The sequence below is a fragment of the Agelaius tricolor genome, unplaced genomic scaffold (assembly GCF_023055355.1).
Source record: "Agelaius tricolor isolate 1412-34295 unplaced genomic scaffold, bAgeTri1.0.p SCAF_10, whole genome shotgun sequence".
Lineage (NCBI taxonomy): Eukaryota > Metazoa > Chordata > Aves > Passeriformes > Icteridae > Agelaius > Agelaius tricolor.
Window position 1 is genome coordinate 16,263,358 of NW_027269270.1, and position 19,054 is coordinate 16,282,411.

Here is a 19,054-nt window from a genome sequence, read left to right on the forward strand (position 1 = left end):
CTTAAATCTGCACCACTGAATCATCTCCAAATCTGAAGTCACATTTTCTTCAGCAGAATTGCTGATGGTAACACTGCCTTGATTCCACTGCTCTTGTAGCTGTCAAAAGGCTGGCTATATAGTCAGCAACAAGGGACTTAAAATAGCTAACAGAAATGTTAAACTTCAAACTAAGCATCTTCTTTTGTCTGCTACTAGAGACAAGTGCACAAGACCTATGAAAGTTTGCAGCTTGCTGTTGCAAAGCATAGAATCCTGCCAGAGAACACTGTGCCATACTGCAAGAAAAAAACATCTACCCAAGGACTCTAGTTAAAAACATCTGATTACAATCAGCAACTGCTCTAAATTTGGTTTGTGATAAACATATTTTTACTCTTCTTGCGTTGGAAGTGTGTTGGAACAAAGTTGCAGGAAAGGCTGTCAGACCTGTGAGGCTCAATGAAGCTTGATACCAACATACAGTCCCTGTTAGAGGAAAGAAAAAAGGGAACATCCTTCTTCTCATGTCAAGGTTTAATTCTGAGGTATACGACACTGGATTTACAAAGGTAAATAAAAATACATTCTGAAAAACAGCAAGTGCCCTACTTAGCAAGGCAGAGGGATTTCACACTCCAAGCAGCTGAGAAAAGAAACTGCTTACAGTATGAAAAAGTATTTGGGGTCTGTCTTTGACATGGGCTTTTGCCATAACAGATGATGAGAAATGTGCAGCAGTGGGGCAGAGGAAAGACAAATACTTAGGTGATAAAGATAAGACAGGACAACAGGTATTAGATAAGGCTTCCACTTGAACAAATTATTTGAGACATTATCATTATGATCAGAAGTCAGATGCAACTACTGTTCCAAACACTGCTCAGGCAAGCTACATTGCCAAAATTAATTCCACAGCTGTTGAGACAGACTTCAGCTCAAGCCTGCTGATGATATGGGTAAGTTTGCATATGCTTGTAGCAACCACATATAAATGAAATCCCAGGAATACAGAAGGACTGGAGTGGTACAGAAGAGTTTTCCTCATCAACTGTACCCGATAACAAAAGCAAATGCTATCACCTGGAATACAGTGCACATAACAGTTTCTACAAAGGTATAATCTACAGTTAATCTGCAATTTTTGTCCTAAATATGAATTTAAAAAGCCAAGTATGAATCATATGGAGGCAGATTTAATGACTCATTGCTGCAATGGATTTAACACAAGTGCTGATCCTGCCTGCCATTAAGATGTCTGGCATTCCCTCTTGGATCCATTCCTCTGGAAGGGGGCCCTTTCACAGATCTGTGCTCAAGAGAGCTAAGCTAAGAAAAATGAGATTTAAAGAATTAAAAAAAAAAAAGCTATTTTGTCACACAAAGAATAAAATTCCAGGAATTTATTGCTATATGTATGCTTAATCCATTAATTCACCTTACAGTAGTCATGAAGTGCCAAATTGTGTGCTACATTTAACATTCCATGTATTCCCTTCCAGATGCCATTTTACAGTGGGCGTATGGAACAACGCAGCAGTGGTCACGAAACAGGGCTGGAGCATCTCTCAAGAGCTTCAAGACAAAGGTTTGTGTACAAGTTGAATAACAACATGTCAGTTAACAGGCCACTCAGCAATTTTAACAGAAATATCTTCAGGTGGAAGTTTTGCAGCGTTAAAATTCACAACTCAGACTAAACACTCTCATCCCCACTGTAGAAACAAGATACTTGCAAAGAACAAGAACTATGGTACGTAAATGTCACACGCAGGACCCGCTTCATTTCTGTCAGAAGCAAAAATTGCTAATTATAAGCAAGGACAAGCCTAGCAGGGTAAGGCTGTCAGCCTATATTAAAAACATATACCTCAGAGTTTGGCAGTGGAACTCTATTTACCACCTTGACTTTTTTTTGGTAACATACAAGTTCTTCCTCCCCCCCACATTTTATAAATCCCCTTTTATTTTTATTATACCTCCATATTATTTACAGGACTTCTAAAGATTAAGTACAAACTAGTATGAAATTAATGATAGCTTGCTTTTCAAATAGGTATCCCATGGCTAAATAAATACCAAGCCAATCCAACAGAGTGATCTGGAGTTATGATTCAGAAGCTTGTGTATCTGTGATTCCAGCTGTTTTTTCATTAGCTGCAGAGGATTCATTTGATCTGTCAACAATAGTTGCCCTGGAAGTAGGAGTAGCACTATCCAAGGTGAGTGCAGAGGTCTCCTCTACATTTTCAGGAGTGCCAGGGTTGACGGAGAAGCTTCCAGCTTGAGGAATAGAGGGAAGCAAATCTGTAGGCACAGTGGATGCCTCTGTGACCAAAGGAAGCACAGGAACACACTTGGGTGGCATTGACAGAGGTGTTATTCCCATCAGATGCAGAGGCGGCAAGGGGGGAAGGGGCTGCAAACCTAAAGAGAAAAAAGGGGAAAAAAACCACAGTGAGCTGCTGCACAGCACACTCAAATGGTGCTTGTGCAGCACTGACTCAGCAGGTTCATTTCAAGCCTGACACTTTTCAGATTTCAGAATTGAAGAATCAGAGTAAATTCAAGGTTTCTTGTACCTCCCCAGAAGACTAGGCATTTAATGCATTAACACTGTGACTAGGTTTGTCTGGCCTTCACTGAAACTGTCAGAAACAAGAAGTTAACAAAAACCATATTACACACAAGCTTCCAATATCTTTTTCCTTGCTCCATGAGCACCTTCAGCAGTTCTGCTGAATTCAAAACTATAAATCTAATATTAGTTCATAATTCTGGCATTCAGTTCAGGGAGCTCCAATCTCCTCATCTATCTTACAAGGAAACAATTCACATTTTCTTTTACCCAAAAATAATATACGTCCACTTCTGGCACAATCTCTTCTGAGATATAAATCAGGTAATTAAAAAAATGCAACATCTAAACACAGACACAGGTTTAGAATTAGTTTATCTAAAGACATATTCCTCATCTACCTGATCTGGGCACTAACATCCACTCCCATCTCAGGCAAAGATTTAATTTATCCCCTTCAGGACTCCCCCAAATGGGTCTAAATTAGACTGTCAAGGATAACTCTAATTACAGAGTTTCAGTTTGCAGAAGCACATACCAGGCTGTATCATTTCTGGAACAATCTGTGGTGCAGGTAAATTAAGTTTGGACAGATCAGTCAGGTTAGGAAGCCCTGCTGGTAATGGCATCAGACCTAAGAGAAGAGTGGAACAGTTACATCTGAAAACTTAAAATTGTCTTTTTCTAACTGTTTCTTAGATCTTGTTGATAATTTAAAACCTGCTTTAAATCTTGATTATAATTTTTACATGGAAGAATGCAAATTCAGCTTTTAAGTTGCACAGTGAGAACAGATACCTGCTGCAGGAAATCTGGACTAGCAAATACATAATCCCAAACCGTTCAGATTTTTCTGAGGAAAGCAGAATCTTATTTCAGAATTAGAAGGTTTGCATTCCAAGTTCAGCTTTCAAAGGTAGTTGTTTCACCACAGCACTATACCAGAAGTTCTCCATTCCCAATTTAAGTGGCAAACAATAATAATATGATTAAATACACAGTATTCCCTGATCCCTAATCTTGATCACTCTATTATCAGTCTTTTCTACTTAGTTCATGACTAGAGTTAATCATAAAAATGTATATCAAAAGGCAAGACAAAAGAACTTTTAAAGTCAGAAAGGACTGAAAGTAGAAGAGAAACATACAATGAATGCAACACATGTCCTTCCATCACTGTGTTTGCTATGGAACATCCTTCTGCTCCTGAATTTTCCACTTTAGAACAGCTTCATTTCTGGGACAAGGACTCTATTTGTACTTTGTGTTTATTTCAGAAAAGGCTAATTCAGAAATAAACTGTTGATACTGCAGTATGAGGATAGAGAGGAGAAAAGTCTTAAAGCAAGGCCACTGTATGGAGATTTTGATTAAAACCCAGCCATCCTTACCTACCCATGAATTCATCTGCCATAGTGAATTGACATAATCTGATTCAAAGAGCTCTCAGGTCAGCTATATGCAAATTTGTTTTGGTTTGGGGTTTTTGTTTGTTTGTTTGTTTTTTGGGGTTTTTTGGGGGGTTTTTTGTTTGTTTGTTTGTTTGTTTTGTAATCTGAAAAAAGCTGAACTTCATACAAATTCACTCAAATTTTAAGCCTCCAGTATATTTAGTAAGAATATTGCACTAGTACACCCATGCAAATTGCAAGAAGTATTCTAATTTGCTTTTAAAAAAGCAATGATACTATTCAGAGAAAATGGTGAACAGAAACCTTGTATTTGCAGAGTTTAGGGAAGGGGTGGACTAGGCAGCTGGGGAAGAAAAGAACAATAATCTTTTTCTTCCTAGATAAAATAGAAAACTACTAACAAGTTCAGCTTCTGTGAGAGTTCTCTGCCCTTGTTTGCATGCACTGAGCTCTACTGCACATCTTTTCTGTGTTAGAGGCTGTTCCTCCAAGCGTTATCTAATGGATACATCTTTATCTACCTGTCTCATAACAAGTCAAACATCAAATACAACTCCTTCAGTGTCCTGGAAGGCACAATCGAGTCCTGTACCAGCACACCAATGCCACAGCAAAATCCTATACAATCCTTATTTTACCCCTTGTGAATATTTCTGGAATAGCAGTGTTTTAAATGTTCATTATTATCAGGAAACAACCATGCTGTAGAAGGACTCTTACTTGTATTATACCAGTTAAAATTCCTATATAATTCAGAAACAGTAACTGCAACATAAATTCTATATTGTTAGCTCTGTACTTATACTAGAATAGTGATCAAGCTGAGTATTTAAAAATGGGTTTCCTAAAATGTTGCAAATAGCAAAGCAAAATCTTCCTGAGAAATTCTGAATACTGCATCCACTGTGCAGGGAACCCTAAAAGGTAAACTGGTAACTCTTGTTGCCAGGTCACCCTCTGTGCTACGGACATGCTGTCAACATACTCCAAGTAAAATAGTTCTTCACACTGTAGAGGCTGCATAAAGAGAGATCTTACATGAAATGCATAAGTTGTATGAAGTTATACCTTCCCCAAAAGCAGTGGAAAAGGCAGCTCTTTTCTCTTGCTCCTGTAAGATTTTCGTTTCAGAAATGTTTTAAGAAATTTTACCTACTCACCTGGTAATGTAGTTGCTGGGTTAACTGGTGGCACAGAGGTTAGGGACTGACTGACTTGTGGTGGTAATAATGGAACTGTTGGAACACCTGGTGGGGTACACAGGGAAACAATATTGATTTTAAGCATGCAACACTTCATCTTCTTTCCCTAAGGAGTACAAATAAATAATTGCTTACAGGAGAATTACTATTTGCCTTAACATTAAAATGCTGATAAGCCAAATAGTATTCTAAGTAATACACGTGGTATTTTTAATAGAAGTTGTTTAAAACTATTTTGTGAGCAAGTAAGGCACAAATCCAGTACATCAGCCTTTTTGTTGAGAAAAATTTAGGAGAAAATTTTATTCTCTCTTCTGCCGTCTATTCAATTAATTAGAAACATCTGTGAAACAAAAAAGTCAAAAAAGCCATGCACTCAGGTCAGTTCCCTACAATACCAACCTGTGCTGAGAACATTACTGACAGTAGTTGAAGGTGAGCTAATAGAAAGTCCTGAGAGACTCTGCTCAAGGCCTGCTGACCCAGGAGGGAGGGTGCTTGAGGGATTTACTGATGATAGCTGAACCTTATTGAAAGAGAAAAGAAAGTTGCATCATTAGGGTTTGTTTCTACATGAACCAAGAGGCAGAAAAGCAATAAAATCATCATCCATTTTTACCAAGGCAAAGGAGAGGGATCACAACTTACCTCTGTGAAACCATCTTTGAGGGGACTGAGAGATGCACTAGGCAACTGCCCTGGGAGAGAAATCTTCTTTCCCTCTTCAAATGGGCGAGTAGGTATCCTATGCAAATATCCATAACCAATGCCACATCCTAGGCTTTTAAAATAGGAAGATTTTTAAGTCAGGTTAAGTGACTTTACAGCTACAGACTACAGCAAGCAATGCATGAACAACTCAAGACACCACCAAGTTTCAAGGTAAATGCTGTACAACCTTCCCCTCCTGCCCCCACATTGCCTCACTTTTTATGGAGAAATAATCAATACAAAACAATTGAAAAGAAAATCTGTAGTTTTAGCAATAAATACTCAGCACAAAGTAAAATTCATTATTATTTAAACCAAGCAGCTATACCAGGTATACAGCTTGGAATTCAACTCTCTGTTGTTACTTGCAGTGCTGTGTTCTGGCTACTCACAATACTTCAAGGATGTACCACAAGCTAATGACTATTTGGAATTTAATGCAGAAAGAACCATTGCACTTTATTCACTTCTGCACTAGCTAATTTACTGATTTACACCCCTCTCATTAGTGTGTCTGAATTTCAAGTAAATATATAATTTGAGGAGAAACGCTTTTGATATAACAGCAATCTTTTCATGTCTTTGTGGAAAAGTTAAATCCAGTAGTTTTCAGGCTGGTGCTATAAGAAAGTTGCCTCATCCCCCTGTAACACATTGTCTCCTTACCTGCCTTCTCCACCCCAGGCAGAATTTGGAGTAATCACCACTTCCCGACAATTATCTGTGTCTGTGTTGTACACATAAAGTTTTAATGGCTTTGCTTCATGTGTTTCAATAAGGGAAAAGAGATCTTCAGACTGCAAAAAGAGAAAAATGAGTAAGGGCTTTCTTATCCTTATTTTATCATTTGGCATTAGATCATCCTAGTCCTGACTTTCTGTAATGGACTCTGGTAACAGCCACGCTGCAGTTTTTGCAGTGCTGCTGTTTTATCAAAAGGCCAACTTTAAAATGGATTTTGCTAGCACAACTCAGAACATGTGGCATAGCCCAGATTTCAAATCTGCTATGCAAAATATTAATTTTAGAGTACAAAAGTTTGTATCTGACATATCATGAAGACATTTAAGAGCAGTTCTTATTTCCAGGATTGCCTTTAAGAAGAGGCACCATGCCAGAGCTCTTTCCTCTTTGCATCTGATTTCCATTCACACTGAACAGCGACAGAGCCAGGGATGTTTCACACTGCCCTGGTACAAATGGGTTTTTAGTTTTTAAAAATAAAGACCTTATATTTTATACTTACCTCATTCATGACAGTATCTGCTCCAATGATATAGTCACTATGAGGTCTAAGTCCAGCTAATGCAGCAGGAGAATTTGGCTCCACCTCCTAGTTTTAAGATGGAAAGTTACAAACCACGATGTAAGTGTCAGGGTATAGCAGGACAGACAGATATGCACTTCACACAAGCTGTGTCAGACAAACTAATGAAACACTGGCTTATGGCACTCCCTTTCCATATGGTTCTGGTGTTGTACCAAATACAGTATCTCTGAGTATTGTACAAACCCATTCATTTAAATACAAGACTTGACAATACAGCCACAAATATACATTTGTGTGGGAAATGAATTTGTACAGAATTCTCAAAGCCTGACAGAAGGTTCAAAGAAGGTTCAAAAGTCTTCCCAAACCCAAAATCAATCAAAGCCATTTTGATTAATGAGACCGGTTTGATCTCATGACTTGTTAACTTGCACATCCCATCAAGTTACTTTCAACAGAAAGTCAGACACACCAGGAATGAGAACATTTCCAAGTCCATACGTACCAAGACGTGCCAGACGTTTTCATTGGCCCCATCAAAGCTGCAGAAGCGAATGCTCACTCCCAGCAGGCCCTGCCCACCCCACATGTTGCTGGGGGTTACAGATGTTTCTCTCAGTTCCAGTGTTTTGCTACTGTACACAAGCATTTTTACAGGTTTTTCAACGTTTGCTTTCAGCAGGTCCTTGAGAGTGTCATTGTCTTTATTCTGCAAATGTTTAAAAAGGAGTTTGGCTCAGTGTTTGACAGACCAAGCATTCAGTTCTACAGCAACACTTATATTCCAAAGATACACTGCACATTACCAGAACATGTAGTAACAGCTGCTTTGTAACAGGTTTCCAGTCCCTTCACAATTTTAGAATACAACACTGGAAAACCCCTGGGACTTCACAGTAACAGGTCATACTTTCCAAAAGGAAAACACTCCAGCTGGTTCAGAGGCTTTCTTGAATGCAGGCATACTGGCACAGAGCTTCCCACAGCTGGTTTTTTCCACTGCTATGATGGTCTGTTGTTTGATGATAGCTCTGCTTGGAAGCTCCCCCCATGCCTCCTGCCCAGCCAGCAGCTCTGGCAGCAGCTTTTCACTCAGCCTGTTTGGACTGTGGGAAGTTTGTGAGTTCTCATGGAAGCAAACAGAACTAGGAGGGCACTAGCATGAGCCATGAGAGGTGATCAGCAGGCAATTCTGTCTTGGTGCAGATGTCTGCAGAGAGCATGTCTGTCTTATCCTCCAACTAAACCCGACAGAACAGCTCCTACAGGCTAAAGGAAATCAATTCCTCATGCACTTTGCCTTCCTCATTTTAAAGTAAGAAGAAATATTTTATATACATTTAAATAAAACAAATCCATTGGTTTACCTATAAAGATCATATTCTCAACCCATTGTTTATATTAAAAGTTATAAAACAGCAACACACTTACCAATCTTGAACCATTAATGGACACGATAAAATCAAAGAATGGCTCCAATCCAGCTCTATGCCCGGGTGAGTTTTCTTGTACCTAACAAAGTTAAATAAGAATTTAGTAAAAGTGCTTCAATGCTGATTCACAGATTAGAATTATATTTCTACTTTTGCCAGCTGTAGTTCTAGAAGCTACTAATGTTTGTACATATAATTTTAAAATATTCAAATATAATCATATAATCTATAGAACCAAAAACTCCCTCCCTTAAAAAAAATAAAATACAGATATTTCAAAATAATTAGTAATTTATAAATTGAGGAATGACACAGCAGTAGCCACTCCCTGGGAAAAGAAGTGCTTAACAGTTGCATCAGATAAGCTGTATTTGTTTCAAGAAAGGAGATAATAGTGAAAGGTTAATGAATTCTGAAAAGGTTGGTTAAAAAATACTATCTTTCCACAGCAGTACCAACATTGGACCTTGCTTTTTATCTTATGCTTACTAAAGGAATAGGAGAGTCACATCTGTAAGCACAGGCTGTTATCTCGTGATGAAACACCTGGTGACATTCTTGAGCCACAGAGGGCATCTGTACAACCAGATTTCATTACCAGCCCTTCAAGTTGCAGGAAAAGACACATGCAATTTTGCAGCCACGGCAGCTCAAATAATTCAACCACTCCACTAAGACAAGGCTTAAGTTTTGGATACACATTACTTCCAGAAGCTAAAAGTATGCTTTTAATTCCAAATGGAATAACTGAGAGACATTTTACCAATGTTATTTTTTCACTATTGCTTGCATTGTTGACAATGAAAAGTAACTCTAACATGGCTGTCAGATTTTTCCTACAGCTTTTTTGGTAAGGACACTCTTTTTCTGCATGGAAGCTGATTAATTTTACCCACTGGCCTTTTCTTTTATGTACTACAATCGCCTTTCAAAAAGATCTAAAAAGCATTACCCTTTACAGTGCAGTTCCTTACATTACATATTATTCTACCTGACAGAAGTGGTAAAAATGTATTTGATTGTTCAATACTGGCCTGATTCTGCAGGAACTGAATTTTCTTAACATGACCTATCTAGAATAAAATATTCCAATATGGAATTTTAAAAGTGCTTGATTACTAATAAAACTGTTCTTCTAGAATTTTATTTATCTCTGCCCAACATGTTCATAAAATCAGAGCTTGGAAAAAACTCAGATTACTTGTGGGATGCCCAAAGCTTAGAACATTAGTCACATAACCTAAGTCTGGAATTAGTAATTCCAGAGTCACATCACACACACATTGATTGCTGTCCAAGATTGGTAAAGCAGCAAAAAAGTACGAAATCAACAACATCCCAAAGTTAAGAATCCCAAAGTTAAGAATAAGAATCACTGAGGCAACAATAACATCCCCAAAGTCCACATTTATAATTTCTAACTAGGATTTGAAGTGTGTCTGTAAAAGTGTCTCTTCAAGATGTCTGTATGCTCCTTGGAAATAATGTCCCACAGCTAGGGTACAGGTATTCTCCCTCTCCAAGAATTAAGTATAAAGAACCCCATCTCCCAGTCACCAAATATCCTGCAGTCCCTCTAACTAGATCCAAACTGTTGCCTCCATGTTACTTACTCACCCTGTCTGTTCCACATGCCTCTCACCAAGAACAGGCAGAGACCAGACACCAAACTGTGCACCAGGTAATAAGGTAAAAGTATAAGCCAAGCTGCATGGGGCAGACAGCCTGCTTCCAGCTGCACAGAAATTCCCAGCACATTGTGGGTGTGGCTTTGGCATTTGTGGACTGTTTCCTCAAACTTGCAGTAATGTATGGCTACCTGAGGACAGCCTCCACAAACAGAAATTTTAGCTTAGGAGAAAAGAGACAGAGACTAAAATTCACTACATGAATTATTTTTCCCAAATACAGAAAGCATTTACTTACTATACTGAATACTTGAGACCTCGTGGTCAAAGAGAGGTTAAACAGTGTTGTGAAAGGAGAATAAAAAACGCTGCTTCCCTATAGACATAATTCATAACGGTATTCTCAGACTTGCAGTTTCTCTTGTAATCAAGTAATTCAAGACATCCTCTCCTTTCCTGGGTTTGAGTAGTGATTGTAGGATGAGTTTATGCTGTTTGTTGTTCTTCCCTCAGTTTAGAGAAGTGACATGAAAATACTCTAATAACCTCTCTCTCTCTCTTATTCCACCATCTATTGCATAGGTCATACAGGAACTTACAGTTTGTGTTTTTAATGAACCTGACATGCAGGCTTTATACCAAAATTAAATCAGCAGATGGTTTCAGAACCTTCTGGGAAAACAGTTTCTGGGAAAAAAGATGCTACGTGTTAGTTAAACCTCAGCATTAAAAATCAGTACATCCAGCACAACATATCAGATTTTTGGGACTGGATATATGTCATGGCCTTGAAATTATCAAAGGCCAAGCTTCATCTCATTCAGAGATTTTCCTCCATTTCTAAACAAAATTTCTTTGAAATAAAAAACCAAACCATACCAAAATCACAACAAACCCCCTGCATCCTGACAGTATCCCTCCCTAATGACCTCCAAGAGATTATATCCTGAACACTCTGAGCCAAGAGTGGCCACTATTCAATAGAGCAACTTTTTGAAATAAGATGGAGTACATACAATAATTGAGAACTACATATGTTCAGCATCCATCAATGTCAAACTCACTGACACCTGGGTGGATAAATAATTTACTTAGAATACCTAATCTGTGTTCTGCCCCAAAATGATGAAAGGACTGAGAGAGTTTCCAAGTTCCAAATGATTCATTTGCAGAAAGTATCTTCAGACATTGAACTCCTTGCCCCAAACCCATCACAATCCTGAACACCTCTGCATGGTTTGTTTCTAAGTGGGCATGTAAAAACTACCAGGAAGCTGTAGCTGAAAGAAATCAAACCCTTAGAGTTGTGTCAATCACACCTCAGAAGCAGGGACGTGCAGCCCTTCTGTGCACAGGTTGTCACAGAGTTTCTATTTCCCTGGTCTACCTTCACTGATGGAAAAGCCTGTTTACACCTGGCAGTCCCAGAAATGGCACCCAGAAATTCTGAGTTCATTCCACATGAAAAGTCTCCTCCTTAAAGAAGTGATAGGCTCAGCCCTGCATGACAATGGCACTGACCCCATGCAGGTTTTGTCACACCATCTTACTTTGAGCCACTGCCTGCCCAGTTCATCACCACCACACAGTGCCAGAGGCACAGCACAGCTCTCTGCTCCAAGCTCTGTGGCCAGGATCTCTTCCAGGAGCTACAGCAACAAAGGATAACCAGGGACCTTAGAAAATACAAGGACACAAATTATTCTACCTTTATTAAGGATGGAGATAATAAAGATTCCATGGATATGTACCTAAACTCTGTGCCTCTTGAGCAATTTGGCTTTATGCAGCTTTGCTGGGTGCCCCAAGTAGGTATTTAGTAACTTGCCTTTGTAATTGAATAACTGCTGAGAAATAACCAAGTAATAGAATTTACAAGAGATGCTACTGCAGGCAAGATACCATCCCCAGCAGTTTGGGAAGCCCAATTCTCTCAAAGCCAGCTGTTACTTCAGAAATACAAGTCACAGACCTGTGTGGGTAAACATCATGATTTTCTAACAATAGAGACAAACAGTGGCACAGAAAATACAAAGAAGCTGTGGCAATGCAATACCAGACCTTTTTAAGAGCAAATTAAGAAAATCTCTGTCAAATGCTGAATATCAGAGGGCAGAAAAGGGCCTCACACCGTGCTGCAGGGTTTCAGTTTCTCACCAAGATGACAGCAGGGTTGCTGAGTACATAGATCACACACTGATTTCACTTTTAATTCACTGTCAAGAATTAAACAGGAAAAAGGTTTCAAGGTCAGTACACCAATTTTATTTGCAGTCCTGAAAAGACCTTCCTGGTAAATAATGAAGTTTTTCTTTGCTGAACACTGATACCAACACTATCATTCTATGCCTACACAGTTGGCCTACACAATATATTGCACATTACATATTTTAAGAAGTCTGCTCAGCAGCACAGTGGTCACAATACGAAGCCCCAAGAGAGCAGTGCAACTACAAATGGAACTAGGCACTGAAATGTGCATTTTCAGAGGCAGATGAAGGCTCTGACCACTTCTGAAAAGTCAGCTACCTTCTACTAGTTTTTAAACTTTTAGAAACTTAGCTTCAAGCATTAAATACACAACTTCCAAGGCTTTCTTTTTTCCCCTCCTAAGAAACTCTCCCCAGTATTCTACTTTATTAGCAAAGAAATTCAGAAAGGCTTTTTTGTAGTTCTTCCACCCACTCCATAACTGGCAGTAAAATTTCATTATGTATCATATATATAAGCAATTCCTGTTAGATCTGTAGAATCTCTTTGATTTCTGTCAGTTATTTTAATACTTTACATTGTATAACTGAATTTAATTTCTTGATGAAACACAGTTTTCAAAAGAAAAAGCTTTATAAGTTTTTGGTAAGAAAACAGATTCTATCTGTGTAGATAACCTTTTATTTTAGCACAGAGAATTTAACTCAAGCTTTTAAAATGTGAACCTCACTTAAAAGATCACTTCATGCAACATGTTTGTATCACTATTACAACAAACTGAAGCACAAACACAGGAGTGGAAAATCTAAACTTTGGGCACGGCTGCCAGTATCTTTTAGGGAGAACACCACATAACATGACAGCGTACAAATTTCTCACACGTAAGAATTCTTACACAGAATCTTACAACAATTTCATTTGGGAAAGACCTGTATGAGCATTGAGTCCAACCACTAACCCAACACTGTCAAGTTCACAGTTAAATCTAACCCAAAGGCCACATCTACATGTGTTCTGAATGTTTTCAGGGATGGTGATTAAAGCACTTTTCTGGGCAGCCTATTCCAATACCTGGCCATCCTTTCCTAAAATCCAGTCTCTAAATCTCTCCTGGTGTAACCTGAGGCTCTTTCCTCTTGTTTCATCACTTGTTACCTAAGAGAAGAGGTGACCCCCACTTCACTGCACCCTCCTCTCAGGGAGTTGTGGAGAGCCATGAGGCCTCCCCAGAGCTCCTCTTCTCCAGGCTGAACACCCCCAGGTCCTCAGCTGCTCCTCACAGCTCTGGAGCTGTGCTCCAGGACTTCTCTGGACCTGTTCCAGAGTCTTCAACATCTGTCTTGTGCTGAGGAGCCCAGAGCTGGACACAGCACCCAGGTGTGACCTCACCAGTGCCCAGTACAGGAGGAAAATCACTGTCCTGGCCCTGCTGGCCACACTATTCCTGATACAGGCTGGGATGCCACTGGCCTTGGCCGCCTGGGCACACACTGGTTCATGTTCAGCTGCTGTCTACCAGCACCCCTGGACCTTTTCCACTGGACCATTTTCCAGTCACTCTGCCCCCAGCCACTGGGATGCTGTGACATCATCTACAGTCAGGTCATTACATCAGCCTGGGCAAACTACAGCAGTTTCACACTGCTGAGCAAGAAAATTACTCAAAATTTTCCTTCATTCTGTTTTGAAGAGCAGAAACAAACACATACTGAGCAATACACAGAGTCGGCCAGTTGGTCTTATCAGCCACACACCTTATGTTAAAGGAAACTCGAGGAGAATTGCTTCAAACAAATGACTCATTACTAGGTCTACTTATGAAGAGACTTGGGCAACAGAACACTTAACAACTTTTTCTCCCTCTTACCAAAAAAAAACCAAACCAAACCCAAAAAGCCACAAAAACAAAAAAAACACCCCTACATTTTAATGTCTAGAATACCAACAATGCAATGCAGAGCAACTTCTGCTGTCAAGTATGCATATGATGAAATTCTTTTCCTTTGACAGTGCCTCAGCCCTGGAAGGTTCCTAATTCCCTTTCCAACTGCACTGGTGATAAAGCTCACAGTGAAAGCAATACTGCACTGAATATCAGCAGAAGTAGCCAAAAGAATTAAGTCATCTCCAAATCTTACATTGAAGATTAATGATGGTAGTGTTCACTTGCTGCATATATTTCTGTTCCTGTTTGAAGTGAGCAGAGAGAGAGACTTTTTATTATTTTTGTGGGGAGACAGCATGTACAGTCTAAAAATCTCACTGTAAAAAACCTGTAACTTGCAACAGTCTCAGTCTGCTCATCCCTCTGGCAACTTGTGCTTGGCTCCTACAGTCACACTGAACAATGTAAATCTCTTTGTTTCATGGCCATTTAACACATATTTTCATTTATCTGCCTTACCCAAACAATTTCTTCCAGTAATTGAAAATTTTTTCTGACATTTCTCTAATTTTCCCACAGGTAATGGAATCTTTTAAACAATCACTTTACATTATTTACAGAAGTTTGGTGTTATCAAAGAAATCTGATCTTACTTGAATTAGATCTGTAACACTGGAAGACTACTGCTGTTTTCTTTCTACCATTCTCATTTACTTCATTAAAGTACTGAGCTCAGAAAGAAAATGTACTTGAGAGTAAATTAGAACAAAACAGCAGTTTTGCTTGACCCAAAGTTCTACTGAAGGTCAATCCTTGCAGACAAAGCACTTGCAGAGCTCCTCTAACAGTGCGAGCCCAAGGCTGTCTGTAACAAACTTACTCCAGAATGGCAACTGGAAAACTAAACTTGGAAAAACTACAGAGAGAAATTCTAGCCACATTCATGCATGCCACATGCATTTCAATAAAAACATCCTAAATGATAACTATTAGGCTGGGATCATGATGCAGTTTAAGATGCCTGTCCACAGAAAAATAGTAATCATTTATTATTGTGGCATCTCAGGATATCAGTAAGAAGACAAGGCAGTGAAAAATACAGATACCAGTCTTTTTAAGACAGCAGGCAGGTCCTTTTCTGCATTTAATACAAATAAGGATGTGCTCTTGGAAATCAACTCCTTTAATGTGCACCTCTCAATTACATTTACAAAGACTGGCAACAAAAGACTGCAATTTTGGGTCATAGCAAAAACATCACAACAAAAAAGTGCCTAAATTAAAACAAAAGGTGCCAGATCCAAGCAAGATTACAAGAAAAATGAGTAGATTCTACTTCATAAAAGAGATTAATCTCAATTTATTAACATGTTTTAATCAAACAGTATGAACTCATAAATCTGATGTAACTGATATTCTAACTGCAAAGCACATACTGATTTTACAAGTCTCCAAAGGAAAAAGTTAATGAAATTTACACTGTACTATGCTAAAAAAGAAGACAAAAGTCTGCCAGTTTTACCAACCAGCAGGAAAGTTTTTCTGGGGGATAAGGAGAAGACAAAGTGGACTAACATAAACTAATAATGCTGGATTTTTATATACCATTAATATTAAAAGGGAGGAAAAAACCCACTGTGGCTTTAGTCCTTACATAAATTTTAACAGAATGTTTGGATTTGACCAGAACATCAGTATGTGCTTCTCAAAAGAGAGAAGTTATCCCAAAGGCACCAATTCCAGCAAACACACCAGCCCAGCACGGTACCCAGAGTGAGCCCTCACTGCGGCCACAGAGGCAAAGGCACCGTGCTGTGGGCAGGGACCGACTCCAGCAAACCCCGGTAGCCCAGAGCCTCAGATTCCACAGCACCGCCTGGGAGCCAGTCTGCTGCCCACTGGAAGCAAACGGAAGGGCTTTCTAAGGCTGTTCACAGAACCTCAAGAATGCAGCCTAATCAGGCATTTTGTATTTCGCATATAAAACCAATGTACCTACGAAAAACAGTACTTTCACTGGAGGTGCAGCCCTCAGGTGCTGTCATGCGAACACCCTGATCCGACACCCCTGAGTGGCAGCAGCTCCAGTCCGGTCCAGTCCAGTCCCTGATGCAGCGCCCAGGCCAAGGCTGAGGCGTTATCCCGAGAGCCCTGAGCGCAGCCCAGACCCGCGGCCCGGGCTGTGAGCAGCGTCTGCGGGAGGAGAGGCGGCCTCGCCTCAAAGGCTGCCCAAACCCAGCATCACCTCCCATGCGCCAGCCCTGGCCTGGGCACACGGAGGCACAACCTGGCGGCACAACCCGGCCCGGGATTTGTTTATTCTGGACCAATTCTTCCTCCAGACTGCCCCAGTCCGGGAGCGGCAGCGCGGGCTCGGCGCACCTCACCGCTCCACGAGCCGCGACGGAGCCCCGGCGGCCCCGCTGCCCGAGCGCGTCCCCGGGGCCGAGCGGGGAGAGCGGCGAGGCCGCCCCGGGAGCCCCCGGGCCGCTCCAGCGCGGCCCCACGGCGGGACAGGCCCCGCGCCCACGGGCCGCCGCCGGGCTGAGTGTCCGGGGCGCCCGACTGGGCCGCGCCGCCCTTACCCGCAGGACGTGGTAGCCCTCGGTGCCGCCGCCGGGGATGTCGATGCTCTGCGAGGCGCCCATGGCCGCAAACGCGCCGCGACGGGGACGTGGCACCGCGCGCTGCCCCCGCCCGGCGCCGGGCGGGCCCTACGGCGGCCGCGAGGGGCCACGGCCGCGCGCTCCCGTCTGCACCCGTGCCGCCCCCTGGCGGCCGAAAGCGGCGGTGCCATGTGAGGGGCGGGGGCACCCGGCGGTGCCAGACCGAAGAGTTAATTAATTTATTAGCGTTAGCTGCATGAATAAGGTATGGTAGATGTGTGCACAGAACGTAAAGGTGGCAGTTCATAACCTACTCTGCCTTCTCTACTCCCACAGCTCTCTGGAGCTCCGAGCGCCGCTGCCCCTGCGAGGCGGCGCCGGCAGCGCAGGAACCCGGCTGAAGCTGGAGCTGGAGCGGGAGGAGCGGCGCACCGGTACAGCGAGCGAGAAATGCTGCCCAAGGGCCGAATTTTGGATTAACCCGTTTAACGCACCGCCATTAAGGCATGCACCGCAAACTTGAGCGCGATAACGGGGCCGGTGCTCGCTGCCGGCAGAGACCCGCTGAGGCGGGGAGAGCGCCCCACGGCAGCGGAGACAGCCGGCCCTGAGCCCACGGGGCGCCTCCGTGCCGCCGGAGAAGACGGACGGTGCGGGATCAGGGAACACCACGAATGTCAGCCTCAGATCTTCCCTCTCTTTGTTCCTGGAAGGCTTTTTCACAGCTTGCCCACGCAGACCAGTGCGTCCTGGTTCCGATCCCGCAGACCCCCAGAGAGGTGACCTTTAAGGAATGCTGCTGTCATCGGTCTTTTAGTGATGCAGAAACACTATTTAATAGTGAACTGCAGCACAGTGTTAAAGATTCTTAATAGAGTATGGAAAGGATATTCGGATTAGCCTACTTCACTTCTTTTGGACTCATTTCCCTCTGTATTATCACAGTGCTTCACTGCTTAGTATTAAAGGCCTCTGTTCACCGTGCTTGGGATTGACCCCGGTGCTGCCTGCAGAGATGACCAAACCCTTTCCACCCTTAACCACCTCACTGTGCTCAGCTGTTTCCACTGGAGCAGACAGACTGTGTTTCTCCAGGCACTCTCGTCAGACATGACCAGTTCTGGACTCCACAAAATCGAGACTGCAAAACAGACACTGCAAAATACCTATTAGAAGCCCCTTCCCATGTAAATGAAAACTATAAATAAAAGATCTAAAATTTTACTTCTTTGGGAAAATAGAAAAACCTTTATAGTTCTGCCCAGCAACACCAGGACCAAAAAGAGTATCAGTGTTTTGCCATTAAAAAGTTGCCACTTTGATGAATATGCATTTGAAAATCTGTGATGTGAATACTAGCCTTTCACACACTTCCATTAACCTCTAAACATGTAAACAGCCTTAAAACTGGGATTGGCCAAATTACACAGTGCTGACTTTATGAACCTAACTTCTAATTACACAGTTCCCAGTAAATAGCAAAGCCAAACCCATCACTTTACAAACTTTAAAGGTGAAAACCACCCCTGTCTTTGGCAGTAACACTTTATGGCTGAATTCTGCTCCTGTGACCATTGAGAGGTGTCTGAGGGGCTGAGGAAGAGCACTCTGGCAATTTGCAGCAGCTATTCCATCCAACTGTTTGTGGAAGGAAATACAAATTATATCTACTCTGACTGCAATTGCAAGAGTGAAGTGTTATCAAAGGAGGAATGCCCTTCACATTTCCTAAAGGTGCTGGTGGTTAAACAAGGCAACAGATTTTGCAGCTCCTTGAGTCTGCTCACACATTACACCTCTGAGACCCAGTCAGTAGCATTGCACCAGCAGTCAGTTTGTTTTATTTTCAAAGCAACAAAGAGATTCCATTTCCCTCTTCCTCAGGAGGTCTGTAGACATTTCATGCCTGCATGTGATGAGCTCAAAAATAGGCAGCTATGTTTTGTTCTAACCATCCACTAAGAAAAAAATTACCTCTATCCCAGCCAAAACAGGACAATCACTCAAATCAACTCTTCAGAGAAATCTGAACCTGGCCCCTCCCTGGAGACATAAACTACACACATCACTGCAAGACCTGGAATTCTTTTCCTTCAGAACTTTTGCCTTACCACAGCATCTCAGCTCTCCATCAAAGTG

The 19,054-nt window shown here is 41.6% G+C and overlaps 1 protein-coding gene across 1 annotated transcript; it reads right to left on the minus strand.

The window, feature by feature from the left end:
* Nucleotides 1–1,367: 1,367 nt before the first annotated feature.
* GORASP2 (golgi reassembly stacking protein 2) lies at nt 1,368–17,047 on the minus strand. Its single transcript, XM_071434933.1, has 10 exons — nt 16,895–17,047; nt 8,584–8,664; nt 7,658–7,861; nt 7,129–7,215; nt 6,549–6,679; nt 5,820–5,952; nt 5,574–5,697; nt 5,130–5,216; nt 3,096–3,191; nt 1,368–2,406 (listed from the first exon to the last, which is right to left on the minus strand). Exons 1-10 carry the CDS (start codon nt 16,955–16,957, stop codon nt 2,087–2,089), a joined length of 1,326 nt encoding a protein of 441 aa, XP_071291034.1. The 5' UTR covers nt 16,958–17,047; the 3' UTR covers nt 1,368–2,086.
* Between the last annotated feature and the right edge of the window lie 2,007 nt (nt 17,048–19,054).